This window comes from Microtus oregoni, unplaced genomic scaffold (assembly GCF_018167655.1).
Source record: "Microtus oregoni isolate MIOR12 unplaced genomic scaffold, Mior012 000024F_ref0000369, whole genome shotgun sequence".
In the NCBI taxonomy this organism is placed as follows: domain Eukaryota; kingdom Metazoa; phylum Chordata; class Mammalia; order Rodentia; family Cricetidae; genus Microtus; species Microtus oregoni.
Window position 1 is genome coordinate 2,609,593 of NW_024543083.1, and position 19,449 is coordinate 2,629,041.

Below are 19,449 nucleotides of genomic sequence, written 5' to 3' on the forward strand. Positions count from 1 at the left end.
TATGTTCGAGGGAGACCACTTGTTCATCCTGGCCGCCTGGCTAGCTTAGACCCAAAATAACCACACAGAACTGTATTATCTAAATCACTGTTTGGCCCATTAGCTCTAGCTTCTTATTGGGTAACCCATTTCTGTTAATCACTATATCACCACGTGTCTGTGGCTTACCGGGTAAAGTTCACAGCATCTATCTCTGGCAGCTCCATGGCTTCTCTCCAACCCTGCCTTCCTCCTTCATGCTATAGGTCAAGCCAATTTTCTTTATCCATTAACCAATAAAATTAACACATAGACAGAAGGAGCTCCCACACCAATTATATACATATACCAGTATAGTGAGGGTATCTTTCCGTATGATGTGTGTCTGCCCATTGTGTGATTATAACATGCAAACTCGTATATTCATTCTGTTCAGTGTTCACTTCCAGAGGATTAGGGGATTAATTTAGAGGTATTAATTAGAACATTATATAGCTCTTACGTAGTCTTTCTTATGAGCCAAAGAGGAAATGAGAAAATTTGTTGCATGGTCTTTAGCTTATTTAGCCTTTTAAATCGACATGTAAAAAGTTCAACGGCTTTTTGCGTCACCCATGGAAACCTTGTTATTTAGAGATTCTGTGTTGTGTTCCTGTCATGCCTCACGGACACATGTGCATCATTCTGGTGACTTACGGTATTATTATGTCTGCCATACTATTGTTCTTATGTGTGCTGCATCTGACATTCTGTAGACAAACCTCTTTTCGAGTACAAAACCTCAAGAGGACCAGAAAAGTCAGGAAGTGAAAAATGGAGAATGCTCACTCCCCCAGTCTGTGGCTGTCACGTACGCTTTATTCCAGGAAAATAAAATGTCCTTGGTAAGTAAGTGTGCCTTCAGTGAGTTTGCACTTGTGCTTGCTCAGCTGTTTAGTATTGAAACTGTGACTCGGGGTTTGCTACTTCTTGGCATCCAGTGAGTCTCGTCTTTGATTTTCTGTCTCTGTCAGGTAACAGGAGCAAGTCTAGTGTGACCACGGTTATTTTAACAGAGACTGTCTCACAGTTAGGGAGAACACAGCAGTAGCTCAGAGCAAGTGCTGTAGAAGCATTTTATAGCCAGTTTAAAACTATCAGTGTAGGCTGGGCGATGGTGGCGCACGCCTTTAATCCCAGCACTCGGGAGGCAGAGGCAGGTGGATCTCTGTGAGTTCGAGACCAGCCTGGTCTACAGAGCTAGTTCCAGGACAGGCTCCAAAACCACAGAGAAACCCTGTCTCGAAAAACCAAAAAAAAAAAAAAAAAAAAAAAAACTATCAGTGTATATATTATAATAAATAGAAAACTAAAATATGACCAAATCATACCTAATATACATACATCATTCTTTATATCATTAACCATGAAATATGAGAAGTTTTGCGTTGTGAATGTCTGTAGGCTTTAGTCTCTTGCACCTTCGCTTACCACCATGTGGGAACCCCTGGGCTCTATCCAAGCACTGCCAGAGAAAATAAATCCTGTAAGTTAGACAGAAACAAAGCACAAAGCTGTGAAAGCATGATGTGTACACTGTTTTTGGAAGTTATTCAAAGATCCGAAAATAACTTTCTAAGAATTTGTTTTCTATTCTGTGTCTTCCAGCATGCACTACTCCATTTTCTCCTCCCAAATTATCTTGGCCACTCTTTTTACAATCTTATTACTGTGAAAAATGATCATAGTTCAGATTTCTTCCTTGTTCTAACATAGTCTTTATGGCTCTTGAGTTTTTATTCTGTAAGATGAAGAGTATGTCACTAGAACAGGGCAGTATGAGACCCCTGCTCTGCATCCTTGACCTCTCTGATACTTAACTGATTCGCAGCAGCTCATGTGGGTCAGGGCTTGCTTTTCTTGTCCGCATGCATCAGGACACACTTTATTTATCTTATGGTCAGATGGAAAGAAGGATGCCCAGGCCTTAACGTAGAATATCTAGGTAGCCAAGTTCCTCACTTAAAATTAGAAAAAGCCACCAGCCAAGAAAGCAAGTGATTCCATTAGCTACTTTTTAAATAAAATACATGGTTAATAGGAATTTAAGTTGACTCTTACATAAACATTACTGTGTACTTGTTGAATATACCATATATGTATGATTTGACAATGGATATACAGTAACTGAATATAGTTGCCAAGAAAGTTTGGAATGGGCTCCAGATTTTGTGAATAAAGTATATTCTGGTACTCAGTAATAATATTTAAAATACATTACACTTTATGATTCATTATGTGATGAATGAAATATCTTTTATTTATGTCTTACTGTATTATGAAGTGTTTGATTTTGAAAAATGATTGTTGATTATCTATACCTCCCTGGAGTCTTAAGAGGGTCTTGCTAGCTAACCACAAAATTAAATGCATCTGAGGACTAATTAGTGATGAGCAATAATACAATTAGTTGGAGGTAATTTGATGCCTAGTATCAAATAACCCCAATAATATACACACATGGAACAGATTTTTTAATGGAGATAGTGGAAATTTAATGAAAGCAATTCAACACCTACTTGTGAAGGATGAAAATAGTGCCCTAGATGGTTTGCTCTGTGAATGAATCAACATTCACACATACAGTCTAAATACAGACTTTCTAAATATAGTGAAAGAAATATGACTGTTAGCATAATTGAGTACCAATGCTTTTTGTTTAAAGAAACATTTTTAGCTAATACAAATTGTAAGTGTATTTGGAACCACATATGTTTAAAAAGCTTTATAGAAACATTTTCCAAAATTGGTCATTATTATCTTAAGTTCAGTAGTATGATAAGGGTGAACAAGCATTTTTATTAAACTATAGTTATTATTTTATGAACAGAGCCTATTTAAAACACTGAAGTCTTCTCAGTATCCTTCCAAAGAGTGTTTCTGCAGTCTTGCAGCATTGCTGAGCACGGAAGGGTTGTCTTCTTGGAAATTCATGTAGCCAAAGCACCATGTCCAATCTCAGGAGCATCACAGTACAGCTTTCTATGTTTTCAAAGGACTGAAACAGTTATCAGACTTATAAAGTGGCTGATGGCCAGCCCCGTCCGCTTTGGGAATAGAGGGAAGGTGGGGGCATTGGATTTTTGGCTAAAGTTGGCTGATTTTGTTTTAATCAGTATACAGAGTAGAATCTGTGGTGGTCTATGTATAGTAGTTTTAAAGAAATATTTAAAATGAAAATTTTGTCCACTGCTTATTTCTCAGTGACTAGTTGCTGCCTGAAGATATTTTCTTTCTGTGAGATGCGGGAGAAGTTCTAACTCTCTGGTTCTTTTGCTATTCCCCTGCAGCACAGCATAGCTGAGAATAGGCTTCTGCCTCTCACAGCAATTGGCATGCACTTAGCCCAGGCAGCGAAAGCTGGCTATCCCCTGGATATGGAGCGAGCGGGCCTGACCCCAGAGGTTCAGAAGATTATTACTGATGTTATCCGAAACCCTCCCATCAACTCAGGTGATGAGCGCAGCCCTTTCTGCAGCCTAATGACTCGAGTCAACTCAGATGAAGTAAACAAGTGATTTGCTCAGAGTTTCTTACTAACAGCTCTGACCCTTCGCTGTGGTGAAACTTTACTTTGGTAGCTTTTTTTATTTTAGGAAAAAAATTATTTCTCCCTCAACAGGAAGTGTGCTGCAAATTTCTTTTCAGATTATAATCTTCCCATCATGTCCAAATCAGGCATGTTTTTACTACATTTTCTTTTGTGTTCGTTTTCAGCAGCTGAGCGACTCTCAAATTTCCCCTAAGCCTCTGCCATTGGTTCTCTCTGTAAGCAGCCGTCAATGGCATCGGTCCTGACATGGCAAGCTCCATAGAGTCTTCGCCACACTTGATAGGCGGCTTGCCAGTTAAGAGTACTGGCTGCTCTTCCAAAGACGGAAGTTTGATTCTGGCACCCACATGGTGATCCACAACCACATGTAACTCCAGTTCCAGAGGATCTGACACCCGCTTCTGACCTCTGTTGGGACCAGGCACACATTTGTTGCATAGACATGCATGCAGGCAAGATACCCACATCAAGTAGAAAAGCATTTGTTCTAGTCTCGCTGAGCACGGAGCTCAGTCCCCTGCTTGCCTTGCGGAGATATTTAAGAAGTGATGCATTTTTTACAGAAGTAAAGTTAAGGCACATTAGAGAATTTTCCTCTTAAATTCCCAAATATATGGTCAGAATGTTAATACATCTGATTTTCAGATTTTATGTCTGTTAGACTAAAGCAGTGGTCATCCTAGAAACAAGCAAACAAAATTTACCTGCAAAGCTGATGAATTCTTACTTTTTATTCCCTGAAATTCTTTCTCACGTGGAAACAACTTGAGTTGTGTCCCTTGCCCCTCTGATTTGTAAAGTGATAAAGCAACAGAATTGCTTAGTGAGAGTCTTTCTCAAATACAGTCTGGCTATAATATGATTTTCTGTACATATGTGTATAGAGAAAGCACGTCTAGACATGTAAGTCTGATACTTGTACACTTACAATTATAAGTTAATGAATTCCTATTTTTGAAACGTGGTCACTATAGATCTGCTAAGGTTAAATTTCAGTTTGTAAATATTAAGACCCAAGGGCCAGATTTAGACTTTGTGGTAAAATGTCTAAAGTAACCCAGTTGTGAGTCATCCTAAGAGAAGACGATGACTTCCCGACATCAGTAGCCAGTCTCTTAGACATGAGGGCAGAGGGAGGAGACCAGCATTTACCGTGCAGGATTACAGTAAGGTGGTATCAGTCCTGTCTACTGCAAAATGACACATTGTTTTAGGGAAAGCGAAGGACTGGAATTGCTGCTAGAAATACACTGTCTCTTGGGACTCAGGCACATTTTGATAACATGTTTGGGCAGTGTTATGCAGCACTGCTTTTTTTTTTTTTTTTTTTACAAAAAACGAAATATTGGCAATCATGTTGGCTGCCTTCCCAAAACCATGGACTGACAGATGGAGTTAGCCTAGACAGGTAGATGCAAAGGCTTTGGCAGTGACACACTAGTGAGTCAGTCATGACCCAAACCTTTCCAGGGCTCAGTTTTTCATGTATGAAACAGAAAGGAACACTATTTTTATCTTTTACAGAACTGTGAGAAATACATTGGATACCAGACAGAGAGCCTTGGGACATGGTAAATAGTGAATTGTGGAATTAGTGAGGATGGTGGTGATTGAAGTAAATGATAATATCTAAGAACATTCTAAAAATATCCTTTAAGTCTCATTACTTTTATATTTCATCCTTTTTGATAGTTAATTAAGAATCTATGAAGTTGGAGCTAGAGAGATGACTGGATAAGAGCACTTGCTGCTTTTGCAGAGGACCCAGGTTGGGTTCCCAGCATCCACATGGTGACTCTCAAATGTCTGTAACTTCAGTTCCAGGGGATATGATGTCCTGCTCTGACCTGTTCAGGCATTGCACACCCACATAGTGCAATACATACATGCAGGCACATAAAATACAAATAGATCTTGAAAAACATATGAAGTTAATAAGTAAGTGTGTATAAAAGAAGATTTCAGAAACCACATAATCACTCTTCAGTATGGATTTTTAGTATTGATTGTCTCTACAGGGATATAGAAGTCTGTAGATGTCCTAGACTCTTCTATAGTAACATTCAAATGCATGTAACATGTATCCTATATACTTTAAATCACATATTACATATAATATGTAGCTACTGCACTGTTAAATGCTTTTTCAGTAGTCATTACAATGTATTGTTTGAGAAATAGTAAGGAGAATATGTGTGCACGTTTAGTACAGTTGCTGTTTTTTGTTTGTTTTGAGACAAGGTCTTGCTGTGTAATCTAGGCTGACCTTGACCTCACACCCTCCTGACTAAGTCTTCTGAGGGCTGGGACTGTAGGCGTGTACCACCACTCCAGTTCGTGGTTGGTGAAACCAGGATATGGAACCTGTGACTTTGGTAAAGAGCCAACAGGTAACATGATAAATTGCATTTTATAGAACTGTGTGAGTTTGAGAATTCTACAAGCTATAGTGGCCTTTTATATATTTATATACTAAATAATCGAGCAATATTCTTGAATAACAACAACAACAACAACAGGACTGTACTAACCTCAACTCATTGCTGCGTATCTACAGAAACTGTCTGATTTGGCTATGGTAAAGAGTTAAGTTGCTGTTAATTTAGTTTCTAAGTTATGTAAATTACTTATTATAAAGTTATAGAACTTTTGACTACAAAACAAGAGTAGAAATCTATTTCTCTTTTGCACTCCCAAGCAGTTTTGCGTCATGTTGGGGACCTAGGGAGTTGCAAAAACTAGTTTTAGTGTCATGTATAAGATTGGTGATTCACCAAGTTTTAATTTTTTTTTATTGTAAATAAATTTTTATTTAAGGGATTTTATTTCATTGCTCTCCATCCTGAGTCACATGGTTTCGAGATTTCTTTCACTTTGTCTGATTGTACTCTTTAGCTCTTTTGTTCTCGTCTCTCCTTGAATTTAAGCCAGAACACTCATGACTAATTCAGTTTTTCACCGTAACAATTCTGGTGCCTTCTTCAAACCAATTTACTTTAGGAACCATTTTAAACCAGGCCTCTCACTTGTTGACACCCAGTGTGTTTGAAGAGTTCTGCTTACTCATTCCTAACATCATACTAATCTTTGTGAAGGCATACCAGGGCCTCATCAATACCATAATTCAGCACCAAGTTTTAATTTTTACTGTGCCGCTTTGTCATACTACCAAATAACTTAAAAGCTATCAAAATAAAATGTAACTTGCAATTTTTATTAAGATTCAGGTTTATTAAGGCTCTTGTTTGACTAAAGTGAATTCATTTTATTTCCTTTAATATTTTCTGATGTCTTTAAATATTGTGTACCAACTAGTGTCCTCTATAGTCTGAGCTTAGTAATATCAATTTATGGTGTTAGATAACTAATATTTAAATCAATATTTATCTTTGAGAATTTTATGTATAAATACTGTATTTGCATCATTTCCAATCCTTCCTCTCTCTTGTGCAATTCATTGCCATTTCTTCCATCCCAACTCAAAATCAGGACCTCTTCTTTAAGTATTGTCATTCATGTGCACACATGCACACTTGCGAGCTCACACACACACACACACACACACACACACACACACACCATAGACACAGAATCTACTGAGTTCATTTAATGTTCTCAGTGTACATATCTGTAGGGAGGACCAAACTGATAACTTTTTAAACTAATTCAGTATTTTAATGAACAAGCTTGTTTGAAATTTAAATTGTGCACAATCCTAAACTGATTTTTTCTAGTTTTTTTTCTCTAGTTTTTATAATATAATATTAACTCAAAAATAGAGTAGCTGTGAATTGAAATCTTATTTTTGTGCACTCTTGTTTCCCATCTAGATTTTCATTTTATAACTTTGTGTTTTTATAATTCTGTGATTTTTGTTAATTTGTCTATGTGTCTATAATTTTAAACTTCTTTTTTTTTTACCTGAGTATTTTAACTATGCTTATACATTAAGTCAGTTATTTAATGAGGTACCTAGATAATACTCAGAATAATTTATTCCATTCTTTATGTGCATGGAACTGGAAAATTAAGGGTAGCTTCCAAGGGACCTTGCACTAAGGGGTAACATGATCTCTTCTGAAGCACTGGAGGAGCACAGCTCGTGCTGTGAAGTGGAGATCGGTAGTTTCGAAACTGCAAGTGACAAGTGCAGGCTGATTTCAGGACAGTCATACCTTAAAGACAGAACATGCAGAAGTGTGTCACATACCACTGATGTCTAGTTCATGAGACTCTATACGTAATATCACTATAAGTAGTTAATCTAGAGGTAAATGTTTGTGTGCTATAATTTTTTTAACCCTTTTTAATTTTAGAAGTGAATTTTATTTAAAAATGAAGTAAGTTTCTTTTAAAATAATCTTAATATAACATTATAGTTCAGTAGCTTTATGATTTTCTAAAAAAATAGTTTGAATACTTCCACCATAAAATTAAGGATATGTATTTTCATTATCTAATGTTAATAACTCAGAAGAAAATGGATATAATGTAGTATTGTTATATTAATTGATTGAAATGTGGGAAAATTCAGTGATTTCTCCAGAACAGCACTACCCAATAGAAATATAATGTTAACCACAAGGACAGCTTAATTTTTTAATATCTACATTAAAAACTAAATAGATACAATTAATTTTCATAACAGTTTAGTCTGTCCTGTATACTAAAATATAATTTTAATGTTCAATTAATCCAAAGTTTTTAGCAAGCTATTTTACATTTTTTTCTCTACTAAGCCTTCTCAGGCATGCGATTATGTTCATAACATGCTTTCTGATGCTAACGTTTAATTAGAAATACTTAGCCAGCGTGCTGGTGTGTGTGTCTAATCCCAGAGCCCAAGAAATGGGACTAAAGAGCATTGGTAGCTCAAGGTCTTTAATATCCACACAGTGAGTGCATGGTCAGCCTGAGCTAGATGAGAAAATAGCAGCATCAAAAAAAAAATAGCGATCCATATTTAGCTTTCATAAACTTTGAAGTTGAACAAAGTGAACTGGTATAGTATTGACTTTTAAATTTAATGATTAATTTGAATTACTTAATTTCAGATGCTCAGTAGTATGTGCTTGGTTAATGGGTATAGTATTAGATACAGCACAATCTAGACATAATTTACCAGTATACATCAAACCACAATGTATCTAACCTGTGAACCAGCAACCCCACCTCCAGCAGTCCAGAGATATGGAAAAAATACATGTACTATGATGTTCATCAGAACATAGTGTTTTTTTTTTTTTTTTTTTTTTTTTTTTAAATTGAAGCCGGGTTCTCACAGTGGAGCCTGCTACATTCAGAGAGCAGAGTGCTCACCCGCGGCAGTAGAGCTGGTGGGTTTGGGATCGTTAGTATGGTGCATTGACCCCAGGAAGACGATTGGAATTGGGGTCATATGATAAGCTCATTAATGCTTCAGTACGTATTGTGCATAGTCCTTTCTAAGACTATGCCTAACACAAGTCTTACATTCTAAACCTGTAATGTACGTAAGTAGCCTACTTTTTGTTAGGTGTATATAATTTTTATCTGTGCCTTAAGAAAAAAAAATGCCATTTTGGATGAGTCCTTGAGTAGCAAGCCACAGTCTTTGGGAGAAAAGAAAAAAATAAACTTGAAAATATCAACATTTTAAATTCATGTTTTCAAGGTATCATTAAAAAATTTCTTGGCTTCTGATCACAAAGTTGGATTAAGTGTCAGGAATGCTCGATGTATTTTATAAAAATGGAGAGGAGTACAAAGGTTCTAGGTTGCTTAGTCCTCTTGTCCTTGACATTGACGATGAGAACGGCATGGAAAGGAGAGGGTGTTCCAGTGGAAGTCCTCCTTCATCTGCAGGCGACCCTCCATGGTGCACACATGGGAGTGACTGATACCACATGCGTTCATCGTGTTGCCACAACACATGTAAGCTCCTTGAAGCAAAATCCTGTGTCAGAACTGTCACGGGGTGTTCTGTTCTGTGTATATAGCAGGGTCGACTTTGAGCTCTGCACGTCTCCAGTTCTTCATTAAAGCAATGTTATGTTGAACATAGTCTCCTGGGAAATTCACCCAGGATAAGCATTTTAAGTAAATAGTGTGGTTTGTTATCTTATCTATTATTGATGTAATTATCTTAGGATATTATTTACAAGTGTCAATTACTTATATTTTAAGAATGTTTTGTTTTCTGAGACAGGGTTTCTCTCTGTAACAGCCTTGGTTGTCCTGGAACTCACCCTGTAGACCAGGCTGGCCTCGAACTCACAGAGATCCACCTGCCTCTGCTTCCTGAGTGCTGGAATTAAAGGTGTGCACCACCACGCCCGGCAAGAGTAATTTTTAAAAGAACTAATTTATTGTTTTTGTGTGTTTGTTTTTTTTTGTTTTGTTTTGTTTTGTTTGTTTTTTGTTTTTTCGAGACAGGGTTTCTCTGTGGCTTTGGAGCCTGTCCTGGAACTAGCTCTCTAGACCAGGCTGGTCTCGAACTCACAGAGATCCGCCTACCTCTGCCTCCTGAGTGCTGGGATTAAAGGCGTGCGCCACCATCGCCCGGCTTGTTTTTTGTATGTGTGTGTGTGCCCATGGGCATGTCTTTGCAGAGAGTATCAGATTCGCTGCAGCTAGAGCTACAGGTGGTTGTTAACTCTGTGAGTGCTGGAAGGTAAACGTGGGTCCTCTGTCAGAGCAGGTGTGCTCCTGCCTGCTGAGTATCTCTCCAGGCCTGAGAATATATTTTTAAGGGAAATAAATTTGTAACCAACATCTGGAAATTGAAGCACAGTTTCCTTTAACAAAGGGTCTGTGCATGGTTGTTGTTATTCGCAGGGAACCCTATGAAAGACTGCTTACAGAATTCTTAATATTGACCTGTCCTTGAGCTAAGTTTGCATGGAGTCATGAGGAGGATCCAGAAGGTTACCCCATTTTCCTTAACGCTGTTACCATGTGAAAGACAAAAATTTTCTTAAGCAATTTTCTTTCTTCCCATATAGTATTTCATCATTTCCACCTCATAGTTTTCTAAATGCTTTGCTTAACTTTTGTTGGTTTGGTTTTCTTATCTTTTACAGATATGTATAAAGTTAAACTCATTAGAATGTTAGTTCCTGAGAATATTGACACGTACCTTATCCACATGGTAATTGAGATCCTTGAGAGTGGGGACAGCAGAAGCCAGCCCTCCTGTGACCCCAACAGAAAGAGATGTTTGCCCAGCTCCGAAGAGAGCAGTGTGAGCGTTAAGAAAAGCAAGGATGTGGTCACCGATACCAAGGTATTTATTACATGTTTACAAAGTGTCACGTTGTTCCCTTCGCATGCACAGTGGATACACTTTGATCTGTGTAATATATAAATCTCTGTGTGCTATTCCCTTTGCTTTGCAAAATATGATGTGAGAAAAGCTAGTTTTAAAAGACAGTAAAGCAAGTATAATTTGTTGTACACAATCACAGCTTACATTTTACCTGTATTGTCTTTGTGATCTGGAGAAATATACCTCATTCCAGAGATGTGGTTAATGGAGTTAGCTTTGTGTAGCATGGCCTCGTATATGGTCTATGGAAATGAAGACAAACTTGATTATAGATGCTTCCCGCCAGTTGATCTGTCATCCTCATGCTCTCGTGTGAAGATTTGTACTCTACATGTTGATAGGTATGGTTATGAGCATAACACAGGAAGTCTTTTGCATAGTTAGAAAAAGTCCACATTCAGTGTTATTTTAGATGATATTAAAAAATGACATCTGTGCTATATGGCAGATGGTACCAGAGAAGAATCATTCTCTGGTGTGACTATATGCAGCACACAATGCCTGTCTGCACTCTATGCGCTACTATACAGTTCACGAGCTTTGGGCAAGGGGCTGGAGGTTGAAATACACAAACACACACAGACAGAGACATGGACCTCTAGCCACTGGTAAGAAGCCCTTTCTTCAATAGCGCCATTGGAGGCTTATATACCCAACACAAGTCAGGTGGGCCAACAGGTGAAAACCTCATCCTCTGATCCTCAAGGCCAAGGCAACACGTGCTCGTGAAGCAGAGCTGGTAAACAACTTTGACACAGCTTTCAGTAACTCAAATCAGAAGGAAAGTAAAGATCTCTAGCAGGGAAGAGCAGCTGGAGGCCGGGACTCCAAATGGTCCCAACAACTATACATTTGCAGGTGTGACCTTTAATACCTGACACACTGATAGTAATTGCTGAGCTCTTAATAACTCACTAAGTGCTTTAGTTCTCCCACGGCAAGCTTGCTGTGGTGGCTTGAAGCTGTTAACACTTGAGTTAGAAAAGAGGCTCCACGCTTTAGCACTACGGTAATCTTTGTAGGGTTTCCAGCACTGGGCTCTTACTCTCCTCAATAGTGTCAAAATAAAGGGAACTGATATTTTTAAAAAATTAAACTGGTCTTTTAAAATTCTTTACTTTAGTTAGCTTTGTGTGCTATCTTGTTTTCTTAAATATAAAATGTTAATATCTTAATATTCAATATGAAATTTCAATATACAATTCCTTTTCCTAATTACCTTTGGCTTTTTCCCCTTTAACTGAATATTTTGAAACCTTTTAAAGGCAGTAAACAGAATAAAATATAGCAAGTAATTGATAAAGCATATAAAGTTATCATTCTTAAAATGGTGTAAGTTATACGTTATGTACATTTAACTTAAAGCTACCGTATTATAGAAGTCTTCAAATGTTTCCAGTAAGTAAATTAACTTGGCTAAATTCTGAGTAGTGTTCTGATTAGCATGATTTCCTTTCTAAGACTGAGACTCAGCTTCGTGCTCATATTTGTACCATTGTCGGTTTGTAGAGCACTCCCTATTTCATGTAGTAATTTTTGTTTGCTTTATCATGTGTGGGTGGAGTGGCACAAAACATTCCTTTTATGTTATTAAATGTTTTTCTCAGAGACTTTTGACCAGGTCCTAAGGATTTTGGTAGATGAGACCCTAAAATCATATGCAAAGCATTATGCATGTGTGTACTTGTTCTTTCTGAGAAGGGGATCTACAGTCATCAGGAAATTCTCATATCATTCTTTTATTTTATTCAGACTTCTTTTATTTATTCAGTGAGTGGTTTTGAGCGCTTGCTGCTTCTTGGCCACCGCCCACAAGGAGCCGAACACCAACTGAGTCAGTCTCCTGACCGCCTGCCACCACAGATGTCTGTATCTGTTTTCTTTTTCATGTGGTCAATAAACTTTCTGTGTGCACATGTATATATATATATATATATATATATATATATATATATATATGTATATATATATATATATATATCTTTTTCAGGGCATCACAGTCATCTTTAGAGTTTTTGTTTTTATTGTTTTCTGTGAAAGCTCTTGGGACCTTGTGCATGTCAGATGAGTCTTATAACACTTAACCCTTTAAATTCACCACTTTGCTCAACCCAAAATAAATGTGTCATGCTGTGTAGATCAGAAATAATGTCCAGTTTTTATGTGGCAAATGAGTACCTGAACTTGAGTATCTCAAAAGTCAATAGTGAAGCCAGTGGGATGGCCAGTGGGCAAAGGCTTTTGCCTACGTGAGGCCGGCGGTTGAGTTTGATTCCTAGAACCCGTATGAAGACGGCAGATGCAGTGGCATGCATCTGTGATCCTGGTACGCCTATGGCGATAGGGAGGTCGAGACAAGGAAAATCCCTGAAGTTTGTAGGCTAGCTAGCGTGGAGTTCACAGCATGGCAGAAACAATAAGAGAGACTGTCCTGCAACATTCTAGAAAGAAGAGAAAGAAGCCTTAAATGATGCCTCTGTCTTCCACATGGCCATTGTAGTCGATGTAGCATGTACACGTAGACACACACACACTCACATGTACACACACACTTTAATAATAATAACAAATCATCTTTAAAGTGAATGGTATTGGGATTATAAGTAAATTCTTAAGGAAATGATTAATTTTTTTCTCTTTTACTTATTTATTAGATTTTTCATCCCCAAAAGGATTCTATAGATGTTTCTATTTCACTTTGAGGAAAATTGTTCAGGGTGTCTGAGTTGTTTTTATAGCTCTTGTGCTTTTTCAGCTGTATGAATATTTCTTTGTGTTTCTATTCTCTGTAGATGTCATCTGAAATGTCAAAAAGAAAATTACCTGACTGGTTTGCCAAAGGAAATATGTCCTCAGCTGATACTGGCAGCTCATCAATGGCCAAGACGAAAAAGAAAGGTCTTTTTAGTTAAGAGACAGCTGCAGAACAACTTGTGTGTCCTGCTGTCCTTCATCCTGTAAAGAATACAAAGAAATATTTTAACTTTAAAATTTCTTAAGGTTCAAAGTAAAACCCACTTAAGTATCGAGCGTTGAGTCTTTAATCACCTGTCCACAGTTGAGGTAAGGCATCTGAATCATCAGAGACCCCGAGTACAAGCCGGAGTCTTAATGTTGGTTTTCCTTCAGAACCCTTGCCTCCGTCTCACGGTACAGTCTCTCTACTCCCCCGGTAATGGACTAGGGGAATGTAGGCTGTGTCTCTGCCCTCGGAGCGGGCTAGTAGCTGTGTGCTGACTGATAGGAAGCAGCCTTGAGTTGCCCAGATGGTTTCCTGTGAATGACGACAGCAGGCTGGTTTTACAGATTACCTTTCCTTTCTGTGTGCGCTGCCAGACGATGCCAGCGCCCCACACATTGGCGAGTGTTGGAAGGGTTCCAGTTACAAAGGCAACTAAATGCTATGCATTTTCCACACAATGTGTATTATTTTTCAAGTAAAATCAATGTCCTCCATACTGAATATTAAATATATTTAATTTTCATTTATTTATTTACAATGAGTACCTTCAATGTTTGAAGATGCCAAAAATGAATATATCTTATGTTTCACAAAGAACTTAAAAATTTAAAACTCAGCTCTGTTCGGGGTAAACTTTTGTTATTTAACTTTAGGCAGTTTAGCATATAGCTTATTTTTTTTTTAACCTTCGATTAATTTTTTTGTAAATAGAAATGGACTGTTATTAATACAGAAGAAATACATGCTTGAAATGCAGAGTAGCTGGGGGAAAAGCCACCCAGGGTTCCACTGGGAGATAATCAAAGCCACTTTTTGTAACCTGCCAGAATTTTATATATGTATTTTCTTAACCTATTGTACCTATAATGTGTGGATGAATTTTATCATAAAACATTCAGATTATACTTAAATATAAAATCCCCATGTTTTCAATTTCCTGCTTCCCATTACAGACAGTAGCTCCCATTAAGTTTGCCATGGATATTGTCTAGTTACTTCTATATGTCTGTGCCTTAACGTGTGCTTCCACAACATATGAGCTGGTGTTCTCTCTGACCTCAAACTTCATGCTGGATATAGAGGCCGTCTCTAGGAAAACACCTGCTTAATTATTTGAATTATGTGTTGAATTGGATAGTTTTTTTAAATGGAAATGAAAAACAAAATTTGCTGGCAAAAATTTTAGACCTGGTTATTTAGCAGAGTTTTCCTCAAGACTGAATGAAGTTAGCCTATTGCTTTAAAGAAAATTACTTACTAGCATTTATTCTCAGTAATAAAACTGAAATTTCTAGTAGATCTTACAATCTTGGTGAACTCAAGTCCTTCACTGGGAACCTACCTGGGCAGCTTTCCTTGACCTGAAGACTTTTCTAATGAGATGGATAAAATAAACACTTGATTTTTTTGATGCTATCTAAAGTTTTTTTCTATATCTGGAGCATCTAAGTAATCCAAGAAATCCGTGTTTTATGTATGGATGACAGACATGCTGTAATATAGAGATACATTGTTTACCAGACCTGATGGAGGCAGAAAAGGGACCAGCAAATCTCAATGTAACCAAGAATGAAAAGATGGCTGTAGATTCCTATTGCACAGCACGAATAATCATTAAGAAACATCTACAGTTTTGGTATAGCTTCAAAGAAGATTCTCTACTGTTATTTGAATAAAATACCCTGTCTTTTCCAACCACATATTTGTGTGAACTCGGGATTTCCTCACATAGCTCAGGCAAAATGCAAAGGCCAGGACCCCAGCCTCTTCTTCTAAGCTCATCTACACAATGAGAAAGTTTACAGAAATGAAACAATGCCATCCTTGTCAAGCTTTGATGAAAATACCCCTTTAAAACAAACAGTATTTATGTTAAAATGTAATTGGTTTACTATGGCTGTTTTTAAATAAATCAATAAATCTTTGGAAAAAGTCTCATATCTGAGAATATATCTGTGTATATGAGTGTATGCTGAGTAACTGCAGAAACCAGGAAAGTCAAAAGTAACCTTGAGGGCACTGAAGAAGGAGCCTGGGGGCGGGGCAAGGGGTGGGTGTGGGGTAGAAACACACAGGTGCTGTGAAGGGCAGTGGGAAGAACAAGGCAGGGACTTTAACTGCTGAGCGAGAGGAAGAGGGAAAGAGGGGGCAAAACTAGCACTAACAATGTCTGAAAAGCCACAGGGAAGCATACTTTATGATTATTTAAACATATTGGGCTTGGTTTGGTTTCTTCAGATGGTCTCAATATAGGCTTGTTCAGCTTGGAGCTCACTATGTAGACAGGCTGACCTGGCACTCTCTCTCTGTCTCTCCCTCTGTGTGTGTGTGTGTACACGTGTGTGTGTATGTGTAGTATTAGGGGCGGTGGCGGAGCTGCATCCCCAACACCCCGGCCGCCTGCCCAGCTAGCTTATGCCCCGAAATAATTACACGGTCACTGTATTCTTTTAAACACTGCTTGGCCCTTTAGCCCTAGCCCTTACTGGCTAATTCTGTTATCCCGATCAACCCATCTCTAATAATCTGTGAGCACCGGTCTTACCGGGAAAGGTTCAGCATGTCTAACCTGGCGGCTTGCTTCATGGCGTGTGTCTGCCCAGGAGCTGGGAGCATGGCGTCTCTCTCAGGCGTCTGCTCCCAGGAGGAGAGCAGTGGAGTCTGAGCTCACTTCCTGTTCCTCCCAGCGTTCTGTTCTGTTTACTCCTCCTACCTATCTTCTAACCAATAAAATGGGCCAAGGCAGTTCCTTTATTAGCCAATGGCCTTCCTCCATCATTTCCCCTTTTTCTGTTTAAACAAAAAAAAAAAACGCTTTAACATAGCAAAATTACATATAACAAAACAGTTATCAAGTAAAAGTTACGATAATCTTTATCATAACTAAGGAAAACTATAACTAACTATTCTTAACTCCATCAAAGACTCCAGAAAGATACAATATGACCTAAGCAAACAAGAAAAAAGCAACTTTTAAACTCTAGAAATGACAGAGACATCTCGCTGCCTAGACAGTCACTCAAAGTTCCTCTGTACCGTTGGGGCATCCATCTTCAGCCTTCAGGCCCATGGTATCCAGCAGACATTTCCATAAAGCAGGAAAATTCAAAGTCAGTTCAGTCACTATCTGTTGTGTCCTGCAGAATGTCTCGCAGACTCTTTCATGAATCAGGAACCCCGAAAGATCATCTCACCTTAGGCAAGTTCAGTAGTCCTCTCTCTGTGGGTTCTCTGTGTCCAGTGTATGCAATAGTCCAGGCAAGGGCAGTTTCTTGCCCAAATGGCTATCAAACTCCATAACGAGCCTCTTCGATGCCCATCTTCCTCTTGAAGTAGATTGGTGCTGCCAGGAGCAGAGTGTCTCATTGTCATGAAAAATCCTCAGTTATTAAAACATTAAATGTCCTATTCTGTAATCTTTGAAAGACATGAAGAATGTCTATCTAAAATATATCTCTATATATCTAGAAAATCTAACTAACATGACTACAAGCTTTACTATTATCGATGATTATCCATTAACAACCTATATTTCTTAATTATACAGTACATATTTAAATGAACTACACAATCACAATACCTTAATCAAAATCAGAAACACTTATATATATAACAAAATTGACCTTAAATCTCTGTCAATAAAGCAAAATCTATACTAATGTAAATTATTCATATCTATATCATATCCCCCTTTAAATGTAAAAGGACGTTTATAAACCATATTTGGGAACATGGGCGCAGTTTTTTCTCTCCAAACTGCTTCCTGCTGAATGGGGGCGTCGTTAATTAGGTCTTTCATGGTATAACCTGTGTGCTCAGTTGGCAGTTGAGTGAAGCAATTTTCTGAAGGTGTTCACTGCAACCCTTCAGGAGGGCGTGGTCCATCATACCAAATCGGAATAGAAGAAATGAACAGCGTCTCATCCTCTGTGAAAACAAAATAAGAAACTCCTTTCCAAAGCATCATGTCCTTAGATCCAAATTTCAAAGTCAAGGCATCAAAATATCTATGTTGGATTAGTTCAGCAGCATTTATAAATAAATATCTTTTAGCATCTGTTGCTCCTTCCTCAGCATTTAAATAATTTAAAGAGAGCATAATAGCATACAGTATCAAAAGTCTCTGTGTATCTTCCATCTTTGTGCAGCTTTGTTTTAACCTCTATTTCATTTATTTTTACTTTTAACTTTTTGCTTTTTGAGCGTATATCTTTGACCTGGAATAACTCTGTAGACCAGGCTGTCCTTGAACTCTCAGAGATCCACCTGTCTCTGCCTCCCAGGCATTGGGATTAAAGATGTATGCTAGGACACCTTGAACTCACAGAGAACTGTTTGTCTCTGCCTTCTAGGCACTGGGATTAAAGGCGTGTGCTACCACACCTTGAAGTCACAGAGGTCAATCTCCCTCTGCCTCCCAAGTGTTGGGATTAAAGGTGTGTACTACCACACACAACAACTCTCTTCCTTTTTTATGTTTTTTACTTTAAGAACTTCAACTTTTAGTCTGCATATATTTTTAACACACTGTAAACCATTTAAAAATTTTCTTTGTTTTTGAATCTCTCTTTACTGTATATCTCTCTTTTTCTGACCACATGAGTCTTTAATTTACCAAGCAATCTCAGTAGGATTAAAGGCGTGGCTTTGCCGGCTGGATCCAGCCCATTCCTTAGCTTTCCAGCCTCATGGCTGAGGTACTGGCTATAGCCACGTTTACTGCCAGAACTCTATGGCATTTCAAGGTCCCTGCCAGCAAGCGAGCTTCAGCAGCCTGTGCTTGCAAACTGCACGAACCGCCTGCATAATTGTCAAGAGTTTGCCCTGGCAGGACAGCCCAGAAAGCCGGCATTTTTAAACGGCGCAGCTTTTTTCCTGCTATGGCTGAAAACCGAAGAGCATGCATTCAGCTTTTCGTCAACACCATTTAAGTGTTTCGTGGCAGGACCTCTTAATGAGCTGCAGGGTTTTGCAGCTAAAGCTGAGTCAGGAAGCCTCTCTTAGATGAGGCGCTTGCTTGCCTCTAGCAAGCAGAGTAGATCTGAGAAATTGTCACTATCAAGAAAACATGCTTTACTCTTTCCCAAGCTTTTTCAGGCTTTCTGTGGATTCAGTTGTCCACGTGGGCACCAATCTGTAGTAATAAGGGTGGCGGGACTGTGTCCTCAGCACCCCGGCCGCCTGCTTGGCTAGCTTATGCCCCGAAATAATTACACGGACACTGTATTCTTTTAAACACTGCTTGGCCCTTTAGCCCTAGCCCTTACTGGCTAATTCTGTTATCCCGATCAACCCATCTCTAATAATCTGTGAGCACCGGTCTTACCGGGAAAGGTTCAGCATGTCTAACCTGGCGGCTTGCTTCATGGCGTGTGTCTGCCCAGGAGCCGGGAGCATGGCATCTCTCTCAGGTGTCTGCTCCCAGGAGGAGAGCAGTGGAGTCTGAGCTCATTTCATGTTCCTCCCAGCGTTCTGTTCTGTTTACTCCTCCCACCTATCTTCTAACCAATAAAATGGGCCAAGGCAGTTCCTTTATTAGCCAATGACCTTCCTCCCTCATGTATGGTTTAAATAAAGTTATGCTACCTCGGGTGACAATGCTCCTCCCCT

At 38.6% G+C, this 19,449-nt stretch overlaps 1 protein-coding gene across 3 annotated transcripts in view; it reads left to right on the forward strand.

Moving 5' to 3' along the window:
• Wrn (WRN RecQ like helicase) overlaps positions 1 to 15,774 on the forward strand; it is a 99,828-nt gene extending 84,054 nt beyond the window's left edge. For all 3 annotated transcript variants that reach the window (XM_041673882.1, XM_041673884.1, XM_041673883.1), the window contains exons 31-34: positions 735 to 863; positions 3,309 to 3,471; positions 10,633 to 10,835; positions 13,670 to 15,774. In XM_041673882.1, the coding sequence (XP_041529816.1) occupies positions 735 to 863; positions 3,309 to 3,471; positions 10,633 to 10,835; positions 13,670 to 13,789 (615 nt within the window). In that variant the 3' untranslated portion in view covers positions 13,790 to 15,774. The remainder of the gene's footprint in view (positions 1 to 734; positions 864 to 3,308; positions 3,472 to 10,632; positions 10,836 to 13,669) is intronic.
• The last annotated feature ends 3,675 nt before the right edge of the window (positions 15,775 to 19,449 follow it).